This window comes from Carassius auratus, chromosome 49 (genome assembly GCF_003368295.1).
Source record: "Carassius auratus strain Wakin chromosome 49, ASM336829v1, whole genome shotgun sequence".
NCBI lineage: Eukaryota > Metazoa > Chordata > Actinopteri > Cypriniformes > Cyprinidae > Carassius > Carassius auratus.
Window position 1 is genome coordinate 6,832,758 of NC_039291.1, and position 25,276 is coordinate 6,858,033.

Below are 25,276 nucleotides of genomic sequence, written 5' to 3' on the forward strand. Positions count from 1 at the left end.
TAGTTATTAAAACGATTAATTATTACATTTATTAACTCTAAGCCTACTAAACACAATGAGACCTAACTGCATTAGTTGTGCACATGAAACGTCAAAAGGGCACAGAGTTTCCTTCGGGTGTCAAGTAAAATCGAGCTGTTAATGTTTGACATATTGGTGGCGTTTGTCATCTTGAAATGGCTTCACCAGCTGCCTGTCCTGCCACATGCTGATCTGTCCTGCGTGACTGGTGGCATTGTCACTCTGTTTAAACTGTGAAAAGAGGAAAAATCCCCTTCCTCTGAGAAAAAAAGAGAGGAAGAGCAATGGAGGGGGGTGTGAAGAAAGATTGGAAAAGACATTAATAATGGTAATCGGATAGGGCTTTGTCCGTTTAAATCGAGGAGGCCACATTGCTTTGGCCCTCCTGTGGTAAAACCAAAAGAGACACACAACAAGACCCGGGATGCAGAGCAGTCCCCATATACAGTATGCCTCTGTGATTCTGCTGGGATTTAGCCTCCCTCCACTCATCCATATTCGATACATATTTTATGGTAATTGCATCAGTCTACAAATAATTGGGAAGCGCCAGTAATGTTTTTTAAAAGAGTGAACTGGCACTTTTCTCTCCCGATGAAGAACTGGTGCACGGAGGCCTGAAATAACTTAAGCCTCTCAAACTGGCATTAAATTAAACCTATCGTTTAGAGCGCGTTCACCGCGCCTCCTCCTAAACCCTGGCTGAGAAAACGGCTGAGACTACAGCTCTCTGGAAGTCGAACATCTGAAGCAAAGCCACGTGTTTGTGATGGTGGAGTCCAGCCCTGTGCCCATGTTCACTCAGATATGTAATGAAAGAGTAGGAGGCTGTTGGGGTAAGGGATATACATACATCCTGCAAACTACTGAGGACACACTAGACATGGGATTAAAAAAGAAAAGCTATAAAAGTAATGATGGAAGGAGGTGGAGGAGGAAAGGAGAAACATTGGGAAATATTGGAATTAGAAATTCTATGAAAAAAGATTATTGCGAGTGTTTCATAATCCAAAGAAGACAGCAAAACTAGATTTATAGATTTGGATATAGATGTTTTTCTGTGTGTAAGTCTATGGATGCCTGGATGGTTGACAGTGTGTTGATAATGAGTGGTGTTTAGAATGCTACTATGCATCTTCTGGGTGTTTTTTGATTTATGACATTTACATAATAATTAGAATAATTAAATAATTAATAAAAATAATTACAATTAAAATTACATTTGTCCCTCAGTTGTTCCCACCATAACATTCTAAGCCCTTGTTTAACTACTTAAAGCCAAGCCATTTAGCACAGAGGTACTATATTCCTGTTGTAATTTTCGGCTCCTTGTCCCCTATCTTATTTACTTACATAGACTTCTGAGACACATTTCATAGGCCTTCTTTTGTCAAGCTCTGGAAACAGAAATTGATTAGTGATTTACATGGTCAGTGAGAGAAGCATGAACTGACGATACATTGTAAATGAAATATTAGAGTCAGAGCAAGCAGAAGGCGAAAGACAGATGGTAATCTGTGGGGACTGTTATTCCTGTCTGGAAGAACCGGGAAGCGTTTTTACATTTATCTGGGTTCTGCACGACTCGTAATGCTAATGGTAATTTCACGGGAGTGAAACGGAATGAAAATGGGGCTATCACACTCCACTGACAATGTGCGATTGTGCTCTGTCACAGGACCTCATAAACCATATTTCATTCTTTTGTATGTTTGTGTGTGTGAAGTGCATGTGTGTGTGATGCGACTTATGGCTGGAACTCCCCTGCAATTTACTGCAAGAACTCAAGGTTTAAGCTGAAACAATTAGACTCAGAGCGAGAAACGAAACGTGTTTGCATGACCATATAGAGCTTGTTGTGACCTATACACCTTCTTGTGTGAGTAAATGGTATTTTATGTAAAATATGATAATGAGGCTTCTTAATGGATGAAAAAACAATGAATGTTTGGGCCTTTTGAGTGGTATTTTCAACTGAAAAATCCACCTGGATTTCACCCTCTGCGGAAAAGCACAAGTTTTCAAGAAAGTCCAAAAATACGTAGGTATTCAAATGAATTTACTCTGGCTATCTTAAAAGAAGAAACCTTTTGTCGATAAAGTACAGTGAAAACTTCCAAATGAAAACCAGTGTATTGAATGACCAAAACGATGAATAGCAACCTTGCAGCTTATCATTGCTGACTTACAACGGAGTCAATAATAAACCTACACAAATCTGGCAATCAATATCTAAAGAGTCAGCCTATCAATACACATCACAGAGCGTTTTAATACAAGTGCTATAAATTTCTTTTCCTCTTTCGCTTCAGCTTCTGCAGGTACATTAACAATTCAATCCATATAAACCTCGCAAACGTATTTTAACAGGGATCACCATTCAAGCCGATAGTGAGTGACACATGATAAGCGTTTCATTTGTCATTTCATATCAGATGAAAAGCCTATATATGAGAGGGTCCAGAATTTGACCCCTCGGTCGGGTGAAGGTCTATAGCTCGGATAACGCTGCTTGCCCTCCTCTCTCGGAAACACAAGATGCTGTGGTGATTTTTGACATGGCAGATGGTGCTGAAACCAAGCCTTTTTGGAAGCGACAGACAGGCTAAAAGCTATCTGCGGTTTCTAATTGCCATCTGAGGGCATTATTACCTTAATTAATAGATGTGCTTTCTGGGGAAGGGCTTCAGATTCAAGGGTCTTCTGTAAGTGTTAAGGGGCCCTAAAAGGCCTCAGAGGAAGGCAGGGTGGAGTGTAATGGTCCCGGAGGGCTCCTTGCTGTAAACAGCAGGCGCATCAGGGTTGGATCATGTAGCTGGTGAGTAGACCACAGACGTGAGAGAAGAGGAGATATCATCACATTAAACTCCAACACCTTTCACAAACCGAATGTTGGAGACCGCTAGAAGAGGAGAGGAGGGGGCTAAGGGTTAGTTATTTTGCCCTAAAATATGAAACTTTTCACCCTCTTTTTTATTCTTACCAGTTTATTCAGTTCATTGTCCTTCTGTCATTGCTGATTTTCTTTTGTATTCTCTGTATCATTTTTGCATTCTACAGTATTCAGAATCATGATATTGTCTATTTTATTTTGTTATTACAGAACAGAATTCCCATAGTTACAAATTTTTTTAATTTCCATTTAGAATTTCCAGGCCTGGAAAAGTAAATAGTACTCAAAAAAATTCACATACATTATTAAAATTCTAAATCATGGACATTTCTATAAACAGCATATATATATATATATATATATAAAATAAAATAAAATAAAATAAATACAATTATTTTATTAATTATTTTATTTTATTAAAACTATAAAATAAATAAAATATATAATAAAATAATAAAATAAAACTCCTTATGCAATCAATCATGGAAAAGTTGTCTGTCTGTATGTCTGTCTATATTTATAGAATTTTTTTTTGAAAATTTCAACTTTTTTTAAGGCAGTAAGGTAAATGTTAAAGAACTATATTTTCTTTAGAAAAATTCTCATTTGAGATATTAAATATTATGATAATGTGCTCTTGTTCTTATATTCTCAGAGAAAATGATGACCTTCACTGACAGAAAGTCCAAAAGAGCGGTATCCACATAATGTGTGCACAGCCTGTGTGCATTACACTATTTCATCATGATAAATCTCCCCTCTATGAGCCCTACGTCTGATATAAGCCATGGCAAGTTCTATTTGCTTTCCTGGCCTGGGCAGTTAATGTTGAAAAAATTGGAAAAAGAAACAATGTCCATCAGCTAATATGCTTCCACACATCTCAGACCATATTTCTTTCCTCTCCTTCCCTCCTTGTTAGTCTTTCCTTCCACCTTTTTTCTTCAGTGATTTCCACCCCCTTCTTCTTCCTCCTTCTCCTCCTCCTACCCATCACGCCCGTTGTCGGAGTCCTGCACAAGCGGGAGACATGCACGTGTACGTCTGGGTCGCATACATTTGCTCTGATGATGTATTGTCCTGCTGAGGAGTTTCATTTACTGTGGCTGGCCTCTGCTGAACCTGTTGCTAGTCACTGAGCACGATAAGCGCATAAGTAGCATGGCACTTCATTCATCATGTATCGCTCAGACCACTCAAATACCTCCATAGGCCATGCAGGAGAGAAACTACTAAACCAGCAGAAAGGATAACAGTGCTTTTCTCAAAAAGCTGAAGTCGTATTAAACACCATATGGTAGTTTTTTTTTTGTTTTTTTTTTTCAAAGAACTGTGCAAGAAAATAGGCTGTTCAGTATATGTCAGGGAAAACAAAACATTAAATAGAAAATGCATTGAACAACGTACACAAATTTGTATGTATTTGATATTTTGGGATATTTTTTTTTGCCATATTGGGTTTTATTAAAGCAATAGGAATCACATGCGGTGTCATGTCACTTAGAGCTCTACTTTTAACAGACCCACTGCCCGCGGGCATGACGCTGCTCTCTACTTCATTTGGTAGCACGCAATAGTGCTTACATGTTCCGCGAGACGAGCTAAAGGAATAATTAAAGAGGTGAAATATAGTGGAATAAGGATTTAGGGCAAATCCTATTGTTTAAAGCCGTTTCATTCCATTGAAACACGTCTTTTTTTTTTACACACTTTCTCGGAGGCCTGGTTTACACCCCAAATTGGTTTTTCGGTTACATGCGTACACATCCATCTTGTGTTTTCAAAAGGCCAAAGCAAAGCACATGCAGGCAGCGAACAACAAAGACCTTATGATGTAAATGCATTGTCTTTAAAACAATTCATTTTGACGGCACTGCCTGCGCAGCATTGCACTTATCAACTTCAGGGATGCAGCTGCGGGCGGAACAACACTGAAAAAATAATTTTAATAGCAGGCGGAACAGGAGTGTAATCCTCAAATCTGCCTTTTCTAAAAACCTTTCTTCATTTCTAACATTAATTGACAGAATTGCTATCGAAATCAGACTTTAAATGAGGCTGCCGCTGTAATATGATGTGGACGGGCCAATTCTGTACCTTTCCTCACTTTAAAAGTGCCCCCTCATTCCCCCCTCATGCTTTTACTGTCAGTCAAAGAGCACTCTTTCTCCCTGGCGCATCAGGACCCGGCGGTATTGATTTTTCCACCAACTGAAACCACCTCGTCAGCATAAATTTTGCATTAGATACTAGGGGACAGGACCTCATGAACTGGGCACATGGGAGGGAAGGCAGACAGGTACTGGTGAAAGACGATGATGTGAGCACAGGTAATATTAGTGTGTTAAAGTAGGTAGTGTCTGCAAAAAAGAACTACTCTTAGCATATTTAAAAATATATACTTGACTGAATGTAATGTTTTGTAGTGTACACGTAATTGCATATAATTTACAATGAATTAAACTGTATTATAGTTTAAAAGTCTAAATGAATGAATTCCTTTAAATCCCACCAGAGTCCATCGCAGTAATGGACTTTGATGGGGTGGGGGGGCTCTCAACTGCAGTCTCAATTCTTTTCCTTTTAGCATCATCTGATCCCAATCCAAATTGCTGATAGGGCATCATGTAATAATGTCTGAGCTCCACTGTAAGCACTGGAGATGCAGTCTGCAAAAAATAGGACAGATTTGTATTTTTTCTTTGTTATTTAAATTTAATAAAAAAAAAAAAAAATGTTTTTTATTCAGGAAACTTTAAGTATGTTTGTTTTAAGTATGATTTTTTTTTTTTATTATTTATTTTATTTATTGACCAGTATAAACAAAATATTATATATTTTATGAGTTATATATATATATATTTTATGAGAGCTATATATATATATATATATATATATATATATATATATATATATATATATATATATATATATAATTTCATTTTATTTAAATTATTTCATTTAAAATTATTTTTAAAACAAAAAAATGTGTGTGCGTGTGTGTGTGTGTGTGTGTGCACATCTATATAGGAGACAGGCTACTTTTCACGGAGGCTATATCTCAGTAACTATACAGTTCTGAGTCAAAAGTCCAATTATATGAATTCTCTAATAATTGTTTTGCATGTTAGTTTCAAACATGTAGTTCAAAATAGCTCAACATTTTGGTATTATATATTATTTCTAAAGTGGCCTGCATTATTACAATTTTGTAAAGTGTACTATTTGTAGTATCAGTCACTTTGTCAGGTCTTAACATGTCACTTAATAACACTTAATAATGCTTAAATAGATTTTGCATTGTAATTGTCAGATAATCTGCCTGTTACACTCTATGATCAATATTTCCTATGATCAAACTAATTTGACACACAGATCAGTCTCAGACACACGTTGTTGTGTTCGTAAGGTGGACATCCCCAGACGAAGGGGGTGTTATATGGGGCAGACAGACAGCATACGGTACTGATGAGACCGGTTGATACTTTGCTTTGCCCTGCATACTCTCTTTGATACTAGAAACAAAAATAGTGCCTGCAGTAAATAATCACCCTGCAGGTTCTTGATGACCTTTGTGCTAAACTCTGACAATCAGATGCTCCAGGCTTTACACCCCCCCAACATACACACACACACTTACTCACATCAAACACAGGACAGGTGATTTTTACACTGTTTGGTGCACACAGGTTCACAGGGTCACTGAGGTCAGGGGAATGAGCTTCTGTACTGGAGAATTCTGTTTGCTGCTACTTTGTTTGAGTTCAGGTTGGTCTCAGGAAGAAGGAAGAAAGAAAAAAGGTACTAAATTTGAGTGGCTTCAGGTGCAGGGAGGCAAAAAAGAGCATCCATTCGTCAGGCGGGTCACAGAACCTGTCAGGGCGGGCCTCAGCTTCATTTGTGTGCCCACTGAGAAGGCTGTCAGGTATTATTTCATAACTATGAACTTCTGAAGGTCGGACAGGCTTTATATGTCTCCTCTTTACTTTTGCTTATGGAGTAAAAATGAATGAAATAGTCTGGTAATCTACAAATCTCTCTATAAAAGAGAAAAATAAAACCACACTGTATTTAGTAAAAATTTGCTTTGTCCCAAAAAAGTACATTTATTATTATTATTTATTTTTTTAATATTGACATATGAGCCATGCTAGCAGAGTGCTGGAGTATGTTGTGATTTAGTAGCTTTATGAAAAATAATAATATTTAAAATAAAATAATAATTTAGTTAGTAATTAGTAAAAATATAATATACTCTATACATATTGTACTAAATAAAAAAGGATGTGGAAGAACATACTGAAGCATTTTTTTTCTTTCTGCAGTAATATAATTTTTTACTTTTCACAAGTACACAAAGAAAATGCATGGAACAAAATATAATGTACATTACTTTGGGATCAGTAAGATTTTGTAATGCTTTTGAAATAGACTCTTACACTCACCAAGTCTGCATTCAATAAAAACAATAATGTACAGTTATATCTATAATTATTTTATTTTTTTTTCAACTGGGATGGTGCCCCCCATGGGTGTTGGTGCCCTATGCAAACTGCGCGGTGGTACTGATCATGGGTGACATATATGCCATTTTCATTAATATATTTTAGGTCTAAACATGCTGTCTTAACATGACCTGTTGTCCATATGACAACTGCATTGCATCCTTGAATTTTCTTCATTCTATATATGCTTGAAATAAATCAGCTTTATCCACAATGGGAAGCTGGTGTGGTACATTTTCAGTGTAGCTTGCTATTTTTTTACATGTGTTTCCACTATGCAAGAAAGAAAGAAAGTTTTTTTTTTCTTTTTCTTTTTCTGTCAAGTCAAGATAGCAGTTGAAAGTGCACTGGACATGACATGAGAATGTACAAAAGATCCAGGCTAGAAACCAAATTCACACCGTAATGCGTTATGTTACCATTATTCAGGTGGTTATAGAGGATGACTTATGAGGAGGTTATAGAGGATGACCATGCTAAAGCATCGTCTCCTGTCCATGTACTTCTGTTCTATTCACATAAACACTCCAATGAATTAAACACAGCATTCCTGCTCTGTATTTGTGCATGAAATGTGTTTCAATGTTCAGAACTTTGCAGCTCTGTCATTTCTCTCGCACCTGATTCTTTAGCTCAAGGTACTGTATGCATCATAGAAGCGCAAACAAACTCCTTTTTCCCGTGCAATGAGACTGGGTCGCTTTAAAGGAGAATGGAAGGTTAGCAATGTTTCGTAATAAGATGAAAGAGTTTATAAAGCACTCGCTCTCAACCAGTTTTACCTGCAGTGCTGCCCATACTGTATAATAGGCTCACATGGGGCTTCTCTACATTCCTTTCCCCCCCTCTCTTTCTCTCTCTCTCTTTTCCCCTTCTCTCTCTCTATTTGTTTTCATTTTCTTTATATTCTTTTGTTGTTCTGCCTCTTTTTCCCGTCTCGCAACTTCTGTGGGAGGAGACCCTCCCATCACCTTTGATCTTACCCCTGGTTTCGATAATATTTTGGACAGGATTCAGGCTTTCTCTTTTCTTCGTCCTTTTTTTCTGTCCTCCTCCTATTCTTTTTCACTTATTTTCTACTTGTAGCAGCTCGCTTGGCTACCTCTATAGTCATGCGATTGAGCACCACACATATACACCCTGTCAAGGCCTGCGAGACAACTTACCCCAACATTTCAAGTGTGAATTGGACTCTTGGAATTTTCCCGGCACAGATAATATATATAATTCATGCTGGGGTGTGAGAGTGGTGTCAATGTGTCAGGCAGTTGAAGAAATGTAAAAGTGGGCTGTTTACTGGTCGAGAGACACACTCTTTTTTTCTTTTTCTTTTTTTTTTTTCTTTTCCTTGGAGTAGGGAAGAGAGAGCTTGTGGTTCATCAAAACCTCGTTTGCTTGTCTGGTTGTGATGCACGGGGAGCCACACTAATCAAAGACTTGTCAGCACCAATGTATCTTCTTAGTTATCTTCTGGAAAAAACAATGTCCTGGTTTCAATTATTCATCTGCATTAATTAATGATGGTCACTTCTTGTCAAGTACACTGTGCACAAACACATGCTTGACAATACATTACGATTCTCACTTTGTAACTGCACATTGATCCATTGTTCAAATATTTTGTGATTTGTTTTGGAATTCTTACTTTGCACCGATGTCAAGAACCTGATGTCAGTAAACGTCTAAGGTTACATATGTAACCATGGTTCCCTTTCAGTCGGTCACGTTCTGTTACAACAGAAAAAGACTGACGAATGGGGATCTCGCCCGAAAGCCCAGTCACCTTTGAGTGGTAACAAAATGAGCCAATGATACGCAGAGTACCTTGGTTTGCGGAATTTGCATTTGCATATTTGTGAGCAACTCTCACTCAAGCTTTCGCTTCAGAGTTGAGCACATTGCTTGATTTTGCTACATTTTAAAGATGTAACAATATTAATAGAATTAATAGAGGTAGTGTTTCTGGATGCAGTCGATATATCGCTCCTCGTGACGGCCACAGTCGCTGTGTCACTTGTCTGGTCTTTCAGCATGCTGAGACTGCGTTTGTAGATGATTCATGTTCTCATTGCAGGGACGTGATCATCTCTGCATTAATATCGAGACTCGATTACCTTAAAATGTATAGAGTCCCCTCTGCCACACCCCGTTGTAGCTTCTCTTCTCATAAGAGGGCTACTTCGGCTGGTGGCCAGGGTGATCTGAGGGTTACCGTGTGGGCTTCCTCGACGAGCCAGCCTCCTCGTGCCACACCCCCCTCACAAACGCCGCAGCCGGTTGAGTTTCCGGATGAGTTTGCTGGACCCTCTCAGGCTCCTGATTCTCATTTGGGGCTTAAGAGGAAGACCTTATGTCGATCGCTGCATTACAAGGAGGGCTTGAGTCCTCGGGAGATGAGGATTTGGCTGCATTGCCTCCCTCGGGAGTGCCAGCATCACCCGAATCCGATCCTGAGCTGACAGCCATGCTTTCCCGGGCAACTGAGAGCATCGGGCTTGAGAGGAATCCTCCACCCTGTCCCGAGCGCTTGAGGCTGGACAAATTGGTTCCTGGGGGCTGCTCGTGCTGATCGTGACCAGTTCATGGAAGGCAACTTTAACTGCCCGAAACCATTCTGTTGTTTCCTCCGCCTTCACTGCCCTTGATGGCAGAGCAGCCAAGGTTTATGCTGGGATTCCCCCAGTGGAGCTGTCTTCGATGCAGCTGTCTCAGCCTCAGAGCACCTCACATTGGTCCCAAGCTTCCCTCAAAGGCCATTAAGTTCCAGGCTTGTGGCCAAGGCTTACAGAGCTGCAGGTCAGGCCACTCTTCAAGTCTACCAGGCCAAGCTGCTCAAAGAGCTGCACGGGGGCAGTACTGACCCAGGGATTTTGCAGGAGGCACGCATTGCTACCGACCTTGCTCTCCGGGCGATGAAGGTTACTGCGCGCTCCTTGGGTCAGGTGATGTCCATTTTGCTTGTCCAGGAGTACCACCTATGGCTGAACCTGGCAGACATGAGGGAGTGTGATCGTACTCAGCTCCTCAATTCCCCGGTCTCCCAGGCTGGCCTCTTCGGCAATGCGGTAGAGAATTTTGCCCAGCAGTTCTCTGCCACCCAGAAGCAGTTTGTGGCCATTAAACACATCCTGCCCCGGCAGCCTGCTGCTGCTTCCACATTGCCACCAGCGCAGCCGCCTCAGCCTTCTCATCGCTGAGGGCTCCCCCTGCGGTCTCCTCCACTCCTGCTCGGCCACAGCAGTGTCTTCACCCCGGCCACAGTGAGTAGATGGCCACAGAAGGGCGGCGCAGCCAGTCTCTGCCCCTAAACCTGCCAAGTGTCAGGCCAAGCAGCGTTCCTGAGATGGGCGACCTGGAGTTGGGGATGTCAGCTCATCGGGAGATGGCAGCAGGACCACTCCTTCCCCTGGAGGAGGGCTGGGGAAGAATCCTTTGTTCTCATTTTCTTGCCTTCTCATGCCCTCTTTGCCACTTGGAGTCAGACGAGTGCTCACACTCCATACCCGCTAAGGGACGATATACCTCCCATGCCGGGGCTGTCTGTTCCACCTTGCTGCCCCACCTTGGGTATGCCTGTAGTTCCCTCAGTAAGTACGGACTTCTGTTCAAGATGCTAATGCCCAAGTGCTTTTTCGAATGCTTGAAGGACGCATACTTTCATGTCTCCATTTTTCCTCCCATTCGGGTTGACCCTGTCTCCCTGTGTCTTTTTGAAGGTCACAGAAGGAGTCCTGACTCCTCTCAGGGAATGAGGTGTCCGTATCCTCAACTACCTCGATGACTTGCTGATTTTAGCTCACTATCGAGCGCGGTTTTTCGAGCACAGGGATCTGGTGCTCAGACACCTCACCCATCTGGGTCTTCAGGTTAACTGGGAAAAGAGCAAACTCTCCCCTGTGCAAAGGGTCTCTTTTCTCGGTATGGAAATAGACTCATCGCCATGTTCATGCTGTTGAATTGCCTTAGACATTTCGAGGTCAAGAGAGCGGTTCTAATAAAACTGTTTCAGAGGCTCCTGGAGCATATGGCATCAGCAGCTGCAGTCATACCACTCGGGTTGCTTCATATGAGACCACTTCAGCACTAGGGTTGGGTACCAAAACCCGCTACCAATATGGCACCGGTACCTATGGAACCGGTATGCAATGAACCAAATCAGCACGCAGATTTCGGTGCCTCATTTTGGTGCCTCTTAAATGCCTGAGCAATCGATTTAAATATTTGTCTTGGTTCTCTGAAATGTACACACAAAGAATGGGCGTCTCTAGGTTTTTTTAGCGGGGCTTCATAAACTGTACACAAATTCGTGATCGCCTCAGAGTCAGTCCGCTTAAATGTCATATGAAAAATGTAATCTGTCTTCTCTCCGTCTTTCAGCACGCTCTTCAATACACAGACCGCGCAGAGCAGTACAAGCAGACTTAAACACAATCAGAGGACACGAGTTGTGTGTTATTTGTTAGAATATCTGTATCTGTGCAGTGCTTTGTCATAAATACAGTTTACAAAAGGTCACGAGGGAGCAATCGGTTTCTCATATACTGTAAAGTTTTCGCTCCATTCACCCCTCCTCACAACACAGATATTTCCTCCAGTGACAACCGAGCCCTTAACACATATGAACGTATACTTTAATTATACTTATTTAAATATACTGTACTTCATCTAATTATATGTACTTTATGCATACACTATTGTGCAAAAGTTAGTCTTAGGGAGTCTGTTGTCAGACTGTATGTGCATTCAACAATCTCACTAGAATATAATCAAATTAATTGCAAAATGAATGTTTGAAAATGTAAACTGATATTTCCTACTGACATACTAAAGCAAAAGACATAAATAACTGGCCTAAACCCCTTTTTTGGGGTGAAAATACTAATCTGCCTAAGACTGTAGGCTACTTTACAAATGGCATTGTTGCTACTTTATAAAGAATGACCATACAGTCATTGACAGAACTGATTAAAGACAGTGACAGACAGCACTCATTTTAACTAAATTTCAGAATGATTAACTGAGATACAGTAGAAACATTATGTGTGGTCTTGTATTAAATAATGACCCAGATAATGAAATACATTTATTACCCTTAGAGTAAGGGAAGCTTGGGAAATGAGAGTATCCAAGGAGCGTGTGAATGCTATGGATTTTAAATCTTTTTAATGTTCCTTAATGATATCCTTTTTAGGCTTTTTCAATTTTACTTATTTATTTATTTTTAAAAGTATTACTTCAGGCACTGTTTAGGCACCGGTAACATTTTAAAAGTATCAAAATGGCACCGGTATTGAATAAAACCCAATCGATACTCAACCCTATTCAGCATTGGCTTCACCCGGAAGGGAGAATTGAAGATGACCACCGAGCCGAGCCAGATAACAAACAACGAGCATGGCCAGCATCCTCGGGCAGATAAAATGCCATGTTAGATGGCGGCCGCTCCACAGATCACAGGCAGGGTGGCTACTCATGACCCCAGTTGGTGAGGGGTGTGTCCGTCACGAGTGTTATGCGGCGACCAGGAGGTCCTAGCACCGGGCCCTGAGCCAAGAACCAAGGTTTTCTCCACATGTCCAAGGCACGTAGGCACAGCCGCATGACCTTTAGCATGCGAAGTGGGTTTCCCCTTTGGGAGAACAACTTGGTCTTGAGCCACCACTGTAGGGGTCTCATGTACAGCAGGCCAATACTATTCACATTTGATGCAGCAGCCATCAGACCCAGCAAACTCCGAGACTGCTTGATAGTGAGTGACCGGCCTTCTCTCACACTCGCGAATACAGTGAGGATCGTCTTGATCCAAGCAGTTGACATACAGTACAGACCAAAAGTTTGGACACACCTTCTCATTCAAAGAGTTTTCTTTATTTTTCATGACTATGTTAATTGTAGATTCACATTGAAGGCATCAAAACTATGAATTAACACATGTGGAATTATATATGGAATTATATACATAACAAAAAAGTGTGAAACAACTGAAAATATGTCATATTCTAGGTTCTTCAAAATAGCCACCTTTTGCTTTGATTACTGCTTTGCACACTCTTGGCATTCTCTTGATGAGCTTCAAGAGGTAGTCACCTGAAATGGTCTCACAACAGTCTTGAAAGAGTTCCCAGAGAGATGCTTAGCACTTGTTGGCCCTTTTGCCTTCTGTCTGCGGGGGGTTGTTTAAGTTAATAGATCTGAAGTTTAATAATGCATTTTAGCTGGTTTTGTGTTAAGATCTAAAATAAAGAAATAGTTACATATTAATATTAATTTCATCTTTCTAATTGAAGAGGAGAGACCCATTTAAGAATTATTATAATTACATTAAAATTTTTATTTAAATTATGTCTCTAGATGAGATGTAGGACGCTTTGACTACAAAATAGTGGAACATCTTTTTTCACAGGACAGTTCCTCCCTCAGAAGTCTTTTGCTTGGGCTTTTCAATAATTACAATGTACCAGAAAATATACTTTGTAATGGGAGCAATCAGTGATGGTTCTGCAATTAAAGGCTAAGGAAAGCAATAAGTGGTACAAACACCATCACATTGTCCAGGCCAAGGCTTTACTCTTATTTGTAATCATAATTCTTGTGATTAAAGATGATGCTTGTGTTTTGTTGAAGGTGATTTGATTGTTTTGTTATTTGTTTGTTTATTTTTAATTATTATTTTATAAATTCTTTGGAAAGATAAATATAGAAAACAACATTTTTCTTCCTTTTTTTCTCATCACAGCTACCTCATCCTTAAACTCTCAGCTCCAGCATCTTCAACAACTCCAACAGCTACAGCATCACCAGCAACAGCATCATCATCATCAACAACAGCAGCAGCAGCAACAACAACATCAACAGCAGCAGCGAGAACGAGAGCAGCGTGAAAGAGACCAACAGCAAAGAGAACGAGAACGTGAACGAGAGCAGCAACAACAGCTCTGCGGTCCAACACATCTCCAACCACCCAGCCATCATCGGCTCACTCCTCCGATTCAATCACAAGTCTCTGGACCTTCTCCAGGCTCCACCTGTACCTCCTCCAATCATAGCTTAGCTCACCCTCCCCAGTCTCCACCCCCTCACAGGCAAAACCAATCGCCAGCTCACAGCTTGCCGTCACCTGTCACACCTCCTCTGCCAATACAGGTAAGATTAAATTAAAATTAAACCTTATTTATTTTATTTTACTTTAATACTTTCTTTCATTTAATACAATTAAATGGGAGAAATTCACTTAACACTTCACATTTTAAATAATAACTGACTTTTCTTTCTGAATTCATATTATGACAGTCCAGATCTTGGTGTTTTTGATCTGGAAAAAAAAACAAAAGAGAGAGAAAAAAGCCTTAACGTGATATCAAAATAAATTCCTCATATTTCCAGACCGCCGTAGCCTGCAACCTTCTTTGTATTGCTCCTCACCCAGTTCAACTCTTGTTTACACACTAAAAGTGAAGTTATTTAAAGCTATAATATATGTCAAATTGTGATGGGGAGCAGCTCCGGAGTGCTGCTTGGCATGGGGGCAGTCGAGACTGATCGACTCAATGTAATGACCCCTAAATATGATGTTGCCTCACTTAAAGAGCTCACTGTTCTACATTATTCACAACATGTCTGGAAGAATGGAGCTCTAGGGTGAGACGAGGTCTAGGATGAATGTTAGAGAATGGGGCAGTAATTCAATTGAATGATTGAATCTGTCTGGGGAAATCTTGGATATTACAAACATTGTTTCTGGAGGAGGTGCCGTTTGCCAAGCCTTTCCCTGAAAAAGAATGAAAATTGAAAGTTTATTGTTTAGAGTTTATCCCAGCCATCGAGCTAGCGACAGCAATAGACTATTATTGGAAATGAAGAGCTGCGGAATATTGAATTACGAGTAATGATGCTTTTGGTGTAATTTCATTTGAAACAATATTATGATAATCACCTATTGACATGTTGTGAAAATGTATAGCACTGTATATGCAGCCAACTGAATCAGAATAGTTTTCAACATTATTTAGCAAATAATGTTTGTTTTGCATCGGAAAGTCCAAAGGACCATATTCCAGTGTTGACTGCATTAGAAGAGTTTGTTGATACTTTATTTTGCTATCTGTTATTGTCATGCAGGCTTATAGAATTGAAACAAACCCCACAGATGGCGCACGAGTCATTGTTGCCAGTTCAGTTAGCTAATGGAGCCTTCATTTCTTCATTTGCAGTTGAAGAACACCTGGTTCAATCTGTCAAGTTATCATCAACCCCTTCTGATACATGATTCAGAATAAAGTAATTAGGAGGGTGTGACAATCGGGGCTCCAAAAGCTTAGCTTTAATGCTTGAAGTTGGTAGCCTCATTGGTTGTAGGCAAGTCTAGATGTTTGTGAATGTGCACAGATTGTAATATATAATTGTGGTTGTTGGTTGTGTACAGTAGGATTAAATGACTTTTAATAATTTTCAAAGTCAGAGAAAATGTCTGTAATTATATTGATACAATGTTAGAAACATCTTTAAAAAGTTTCAAAACTGCTTATCAAGGCATAAACTGTATTTGGACCCAGGACAGAGACTTGCGGAACACCCTTCGCCCAGGGTTTGCTAGTAGAGCTTCTCTATATGTTTTTAAATTTGAGACGTGTTAGTGGGTACTTGTACTAACCAGAGTTTTGACCAAGGCAAAACTGCTTGAGGACCCCGGACAAAGTCTTGAGGAACACTCTTCACCTGGGGTGTGTTAAAATGGCTTCTTTGTTGGTTTTCGAACTGCACTTTCTTTTTTTTCCCCCAATTGTCAATGATTAGATTTTACTGCTAAGAATCATGTGAGACCCTTTTATTAATCCAAAGAGAGATTGGCATTGGAGATGACAGCATTCGTTACCTTGCCCTTCAATACTATGTGTTGTGAGTGAGAGTGTGAGAAAGAGAGTCATAAGTTTGTATGTGTGTGTTGGGGGGTTGCAGCCTGCATGTCCTGTGCGTCTGCAGTTGCAATTGGGCTTATGTCTATGTCTGCTTGAGAAAGTTACAGCATACTTCACTAGAGTGCTGTTACTAGCCTTTAGGGGCAAGCACAGTTAGACACTAAGAACACCTACAGAATTGTGAGAATGTGTATTTCCAGGATCTGTCATAATTATCCCTTCTAGTCACACATGTCCCACCCCACCCTCTCGTTATCTCTTGCCTCCCATTCCTCTCTTTGGGTGTAATCATTTTAGTAAGGGAGGGCAGACAGGTCTCCTATTATCTGCAGACACCTAAAGGCCCAGATAGAGGCCTTCTGTTGCTGAACTGTCAACATGACAGCACGTTAGCATCCCACTCTGATAATACCACAGTCAGTGTGTCCAGTATATGAAGCTAAGTGCTCACCACCAGCATTCTCTCTCCCTCTGTCTCTCTCTCATCTTTCTTGTCTCGACTCTTTCTTTATTTGGTCAAAAGTTCAGAGAGGTTTTTGTTTTTTATTGTTTTTGGAGGTCTCTGACCCTGAGTTCCTTTAGATGGTTCAGTTTTATAATTATCCATTTCCCCTTTGGGTGAATTACAAATACAATTAAAAAGCAGTATTTAACTGTATTTGTAATTCACTTAAAGGGGTCATATGATGTGATTTAAATTGTTCCTTTCTCTTTGGAATGTTACAAGTTCTTGGTGTATAAAGAAGATCTGTAAAGTTGCAAAGACTATAGTCTCAAATCCAAAGACATATTCATACTGATAAAAGTTAAGAGTCAACCACACCCTCGTAAAATGGCTCATTCTAACATGCCCCCACTTCTACGTCATGATGTGGGAAGATTTGCATAACGCCAGCCAAACGCAAAGAAAAAAGACAATTGTTCTCTGTAATTCTCTGTAATTGTAATTCTCACTGTTGTTGCAGTGGCCATGTTGTGGAGAAGTTGTGTGTTTTCCATGTTGTGTGGTTAAGTTGTATTTACAACAATGTTCCTTAACAGCTCAACCCAAATATCCAGATGTTTGCTACGCATTTTACGGAGGATGAGGACTGTTTCCTTTGAGAATGCCAGTGTCTGTTTCTATAAAGTGAGGCAGTTTCAAGTTTTAAAGGACAGTCTGGTGCTTCTGACTCACAGTCTGTAAGAACATTTACATATATAAATTATTTGCCACTGATGATTCAAAAGCGTGTTTTTAGCAGTTTTGGGTATTGTTTTTGTCGTTTCTTTGATCACAAATGCAGACATGGTTTTATGTTTACACAGCTCAATACTCAATGCAACGCAGAGCATGATAAAGACAGTATAAGTCATAATAATCTATAATTATGTCCCCACTGGATGCAACAAATGCCTTGTTTGTGATGGGTTTTATTGTTTGTGTATTTTTCGTCACATGCTTGAGGCATTCAGCCAATCACAATCCACTTTATAGCTGGCCTATTAGAGCAAACCTCACTTTTTAGAAAGATGAGCTTTGTATAATCATTGCATTCCAGAAAGGGCGGAGCACAGAGGAGCAACATTATTGTACATTATGTAGAAAATAATGTTTTCTGAACCTTAAACTGCATAAATACATTGCATTACTCCAAAAACACAAAATTATATTATTTTAAGCAATGTCATATGACCCATTTAAAAACAGTATTGAATGATGACCCTTATATAATTTAGTTTTTCTTTTTCCCGTTTGTCCATTTAATATTGTTTCAGACCCAACTGACTTTTATTTTATGGACAAAACTTTTTTTTAAAAATATTAAATCTAAAAAAAAAAAAAAAAAAAAATAGGAAGAAGAAGCAGGGAAGGCAGAGATGGGCTCCAGATGGTGGAGATTATTAAATTTGCCTAAGTGTGTTAATTGGCTGACTAGCGGGGTGGATGGATTTGCTGGTGCTGATTGATTGAAGTGTTTGGGTTTCTCCACGCTGACGGGACTCAGGGATTTGAGAAGGAGGGGGAAGTTCAGTGGGCAAGCCGGTTACACTGGAATTGATCTTAATTAGATCTGAGAGACCTGCCACAGCAGAATAGTCACAGCGATTAAAATGAAAAACAGGAGAAATTACTGATCAAATTAATCATAATGTCGAGCCTACAGCTGTAGGTCTGCTGTAATTTGCCACTCCACTGGCTTACATCTGCCCTGAGCCATACACACACATGCACACTGATCTGTGGTACAGAGAGAGACAGAGAAAGAGAGGGAGAGAGAGAGGAGCAGGGCAGACCATCCACACACACACACACACACACACACTGATATAGGCACATATACTGTACAATATTTACACTCGTCTCATTTCATAAACATATATATATATATGAAGAGTTTTGTTCGCAAACACAATAAATCCATTTTGATTAATTTGATTAATCTCGGTTTTCTTTACCAAGAAAGTGGCAAGATGAAAACCATCATTTTCTTTTTTACAGACTTTCACATAGCATCTATAGTTTATAATAACATTAAAAAAAATAAAATCTAGGTTTTGATTTTCAAAGATTTATTATAAAACTTTATTGAATCAATATGAAAGATATTTTTCATATTGAAGCTGATGAAGATACACAACATAGTAAGTTGATCCACATATGACAGCCTCTGAACTTGGACAATATACTAATCGTATATACAGGCACTGGTCTACAAAAATGCATTACATTCATCAGACTTCGCTCCCAAAATGAATTCAACAGGTAATCTTGTTAATGCTTTAAAATTAATTACAGCAGTAATATAAAATTTTATCATGTACAAGAATCATCACATTAGACAACAGAAACTCCAAAATGACATTTCCCTTACATTCATCTTCCAAAGGTGCATTCATCTTTGCCATGTTACATTCATTTAGTTTACTAGTGCTATTTGCTGTACAAAAACATAAATGTCATTCATAAAAACACTAACAAGCTACACAATATCACATTCATAATTTAATGTGATTCATCGAATGGACGCGATACAGTGTAGCTTGTGTACAGCTCTGTGTATTAAATGCATCTGAATAATTTCCATCTGAATGCTTTTTGTTGGAGATTTACTGGTACTATTAATAAAAGAACCGGCTTTACTGATGCGCTTGACAATCCCATGTGATTTATTGTGCAAAGCCCTTGTTTGTTGATCAAAAAGTACAAAGTAGATGAGGAAATTAGGATGCCGGGTATATTCAGAGCACCACCATTACGGTTTAGTGCGTGGAATGGTGTGCTGTGATTGGTTGAGCGGATATATCGCATTCTTCGTTTGTCACAGTTTGGAAAAAAGGGAGAAAACATGACCTTATAACTCTGCGAATATACAAAAAATTAAAAATTTACTTTTCAATAGGGATCAGATACAATACTGATATTGGCGGAAACTAAAAAAAATATATATAAAAAAGGCATTTATCACATTTTAGAACCAAAGTCTCATATTCAAAGGGTCATTGTTTGGATGGTTACCAAAAACTACACCATTCTGATGATGAAAATATTTTTTCATTGCTGTCCATTTTCTATTGCATTATATATTTATATATTTATATAAAATAAATACTTTTTAAAAATACATTTAAAGGCATAGTTCACACAAACATAAGTATCTAAATAGCTGCCATTGTCTTTCTCCCTTCTCTTAAACACAGTGGCTGTAAGACCTAGAGTCTTACAACAGTAATTACAGGCTACTGTCCGGTATTCAGCCAATGCCAATTTACTGCCTCAGCGTATGGACAACTCACCCCTGTCTCCTCTATCGCTCCCCATTCCTAACTTTCATCACTCTCCCCTTTCTCACTTAACCCCTTTTCTATCTTTCTCACTCGTTTATACTTTTTATCAACCTCTGTGCCCTTACTTGTCCATCTTTTACCCCCACTTTCTCTCCCACTCACCCGTCTCTCTAAGACACACCCCTCCTGATGCACTGATGTGTGCCATGGGAGGCCAGGACCCACGAGTGCTGCAATTACACTTGCCTCTTCTCCTCTGTCCTTTCTGTTTCTTTGCTCCTCTCTTTTCCTTTCCTCTCATCTACCTCCCTCTATCTTTGTCCATTCTCCACCATTCCCCAGCAATCAGCCATCATTATAGCTTGCTCCTGAAAATACAGCCCTGCCAAGGTCAGGCACCCTTCCTACCCACATATGCTCATGGACAGACATGTATACACACATGGTGTTTTAGTCTTTTGCAATGCCCCCCAAAAACATGCAGTTTTTTTCTCCTGTCATCCTTCTCCCCCTCACTCACTCACTCACTCACTCACAGTGATGGGAATAACGGCGTTATAAATAACGGCGTTACTAACGGCATTACTTTTTCCAGTAACGAGTAATCTAATTGATTACCCTTCTCATCTTAATAACGCCGTTACCGTTACTGCCAAATAATGCGGCGCGTTACTATAACTGATGATGTGTTTTTTTTTGGTTTTTTTCATCAGACCAACTAGATCTCTGAGCGAGAGGCAAATACTTTTTTTTACTGTTCTTCCTTGGTTAGTGGGCAGAGCACGAGACAAGCGCATAAATGCTGACGATTGGCTGAGGTAGAGTAAAATTTCATTGTAAGCCAATCAGAGGTAGAGTTGGGCGGGTGTTCGAAAGCACGCATAGTAGTGATGGGAATTCGGCTCTTTTGACTCAGCTCACTGAAAAGAGCCGGCTCTTTGGCTCACAAACGGCTCTTTAAATGACTTTGACTATAATATTTAAAATTTTATCACATAATTATTCAATTTCTATAGGCTAAATTTAAAAAAATAGAGTTGGCTCTTCAGATATGCGAGCCAGCTCCCGAAGTTCAACTAAAAGAGCCGGCTCTTAGAGTCGGCTCATTCGCGAATCGCGAACGACTCATCAAAAGCTCATTCGCGAACGAGTCGATCCATCATCACTAACGTTCATTCGCGAACGACCCATCATCACTAACGCTCATGAATTGCGAACAACCCATCATAACGCATAGTCGGACAGGACAGGACACACAAGGAACAACACAAGCCAGTCATTCAACGAGAGACAGGTATGGCGACGAGCCCAAATAATTCAAAAGTAGCCTTCTCTAAATGGAAGTATATACATTACTTTTTCCTTCAAGAAATTAAAGAAACAATAAAAGGAAATATCAAAAGTTCCCAAAAATCTATCGTGTTATTTGCATTGATCCACTATATAAACATAATATCTACATACATGCCATTTGATTGGAGGCTAGTCTCACTTTGTCCCACAGCAACTTTTTTTTTTAGATGTGTGTACAATGTTTCATGTTTCTGTTAATAATGTATTGTATTAAGTGTCCATTTCATTATAATATTCAGATTTATCATAAATAATTGAACATGCACATGTATTTTAAGTTCTGTTAAAGAGGGGTAGAGGTGGGGTCACGTTTGAGCATTTAAAATTTAATTTTACTTGAAAGTAAGGCAAAAGTTACTTTCTTAAGTAACTAGTTACTTTTAAAATTTGTAACTGAGTTACTAATTTAGTTACTTTTTGGAAGAAGTAACTAGTAACTGTAACTAATTACTTTTTAAAAGTAACTTGCCCAACACTGCTCACTCATCAATCAATCAATCAACCAATCAATCAATCAATCAATTGTAGCCTAGTGGTTAGAGAGTTTGACTCCTAACCCTAGTGGGTTCGAATCTCGGCAATACCACAAATTAGGTGCCCTTGAGCAAGGCACTGAACCCCCAACTGCTCCCCGGGCGCCGTAGCATAAATGGCTGCCCACTGCTCTGGGTGTGTGTTCAAAGTGTGTGTGTGTTCACTGCTGTGTGTGTGCACTTTGGATGGGTTAAATGCAGAGCACGAATTCTGAGTATGGGTCACCATACTTGGCTGAATGTCACGTCACTTTCACTTTCTTTCATTAATGCAGCCCAATAGACACCCCTTCTTAAGAAGGCAGAAGATTGCCTTACATAACGAAACTCCCACTGTATGAAAATACAAATGTGCACTGGTGACTGAAGCAGAAAATAAGACTATTACCCATCAACAGCAGCACAGGATATTGTATGAATAATTATATATATATACATACACAAGTATGTGATTCAGCCAATTAGGAAAATCTGGGTGCTGAAAGCAAAGCAACTTTTCATTTACCCAAAATGAGTAATTATTTAAAAAAAAAGGTTGCACTGGTCCACATAGTAAGAAATTAAAGTTTCCAACTGTAGACATTTCCATACATACAATGACAATTTGACATTTACAGTAAGTTAGTGTTCCTGTGGCTCAGTGGTAAAGCATTGTGTAGGCAGCACAAAAGGTAGTGGGTTCAATACACAGGGAACACACATACTGATAATATATATATATATATATATATGAGTATGAGTCCGTGCTGCTTCAGCACCACATACGAAACGCACACGGACTGCATACGCACTGCAGACAGAGTATGTGTGAAACAGGCCTGGGTCTTGTCGAGGTTTCCATTGGGATGCTTCTTAAAAAAAAAATATCTGAAGCAAACCCGGCGGCTTCAGCTGCATCCATGTTAGCACGTCACATTCGATGTTGTAATTTCACAGTAGGCATACACACAGGTTCGAAGACGCGTTCTCGCCCCCTACAGTGGAATTCGGTTAGGCATACGTCTGCGCTAAAATATCAAGGTGAAAGTTATCATAGCTCGCCTAGTATAGACCCAGCTCTCAACCCAACTTTGAAAATAGATTAACGGCGATATTTTTTTATAGCCCGTTAAGAGTCTCCCGTTAATGCAGCACGTTAACGCCACCACTAATATATATATATATATATATATATATATATATATATATATATATATAGACTGAATGCACTGTTATAGTCACTTTAAATAAAAACGCCAAGTGCATAAATGTAAGTTGTCAGATATTATAAATGTATTATTGTAAATAAATGTATTTTCTGCATGTTTGGAGTAAGCAATTTTATTGAAAATCCTCTATGATTATAATAATAATAATAATAAAATTAAACGATAAAAACGCCAAGTGCATAAATGTAAGTTGTCAGATATTATAAATGTATTATTGTAAATAAATGTATTTTCTGCATGTTTGGAGTAAGTTTGTATTAAACAATAATAAAGAATTTGACTGTAAAAACAGAAAAGACGTTGATTCATTTTACCATAACAAACTGTAAGATTATTACTGTCATTCTGTTTATTTCTCAGTCAGTCCACACATATTAGCTGAACCACTTAATTTGTGTATAATATTGTTTATTAAATTGTCAAATTTCAGTGTTTATTTTACAATTTAAAAGGATAATCTTGACAAACTGTTTTTTAGATGTTAATATTTCCCATTCAGGTTGACAGGAGACGTATTGCTATTGCTTAGATAAATAAATAGGTGCTTGGGAATGTAACCACGATGGCCTCTGAATTAACTGACTGCCCTTAAGGGGACTTTGCTATTTCTTCATCTCTCTTTCTCTCTTACTAAATATCTAGGGTGATCCTCAAGGTTCTGTCCTGGGCCCCATTCTGATCTCATCATTCTGTTCTACAACTCCTCTTCTATCTTGCTACAGTATCTATGCCTTCATAATCCTCCCTTTCACAAATATATATATCTGTGTGTGTGTGTGTGTGTGTGTGTGGGGGAAACACATTTATAATATGATTCAACACCTGTTAAGTTTGTTCTTACCCCTGGACACTACAGAGAAAACCACAGGGAAGAATCTGATGAATGTTGTGTCCAAATGTTGTCGGTTCATCACTCCACTTAGAGTGGATGAGTGTGTGTTTTAAAGTTTGGTTGAGTGTATTTGCATGTGTGTGTGTGAGTGTATAAATTGATACCTGGGTCAGGTTTGTGTGTGTATTATCGATCGGACCTCTGACCACATCATAGCCACAGAGCCCTGCTCAGTCACCATTAATCTTCGTGCTCTGAGTTCTCAAATGGCAGCTGGCAGCCCCAGCTCCAAACTCAACCATTTTTCTTCATTAGCTTGGCTCACGCTGAGAAGCCATGTGGAGGAGTAATCATTTACCATTATTCTAGTTATGAAACTCACACACAGCTGACACTGGGCTTTATTGAATAGAGGCCATCAAAAGATCACCAGCCATTGATTAAACCAATATTAAAGTCGTTCAAATGCTGGATCTGTATGTCAAACCACAGCAAGTGAACAGAGATGGCATTCTGTTTAAATGCCGGAGAGGATAATTTGACGTGATGAATTAAAATAGTAGAAGTTTCCTCAAATAGAGACATGCTGTTCTGTATTTTATTTAAAAAACAATTCACTTGGATTAAGACATACAATATTTCCCTTACAGTCATTTAAAGGCAAACAGCCATTCATCATTTTGGATTTGATGTTTTCATTATTTTCTATCATTTTTTTATCACAAGAAATTACAGGGGAGATTAAAAAACCTGGTCTCGGGTGGGCATCAGAAATGTAATATCAACTTTTCATGAAACTGATGGTCTTTTACACAATTTGTTTTTCAACAGTTGAAGGTCCAAATCTTACTCTTCGTGTATTCTTTTCTTATGAATATGCTAGTGAATAGTCAGCAGTTTTGCTTTGGAACTTTAGTTTTGCAACAAACATTTTCAATAATCAATCAAATGGAAATATTTGGGGTAATTTTTCAATAGGAAAAATAGTAAAAGATGGAATTTGTAAATACATAGATAAAATAGATTATACATTTATTTAAACTGTACTAGAAGTTAACCAGGACTGCCTCTTTGCAGAGAAAATAAGGCAAGGATGATTGATGGCTTAAAATTCCAGTGTGGATTTTAAGGAGCATAGTTATGGACGCAGGATTTTATATAATGACAGCAAAAGCAGTTAATTATGCTTGGTGTTAATGAGTCACATGATTGACGGTCAGCACTGGGCAGTCTATCACATCTTTATAG

General features: G+C 39.1%; 1 protein-coding gene across 1 annotated transcript in view; it reads left to right on the forward strand.

Moving 5' to 3' along the window:
* LOC113066114 (POU domain, class 6, transcription factor 2-like) overlaps positions 1-25,276 on the forward strand; it is a 102,134-nt gene that overhangs the window by 41,053 nt on the left and 35,805 nt on the right. Inside the window, exon 4 of the mRNA XM_026237763.1 lies at positions 14,156-14,562. Coding sequence (XP_026093548.1) covers positions 14,156-14,562 — 407 coding nt within the window. The remainder of the gene's footprint in view (positions 1-14,155; positions 14,563-25,276) is intronic.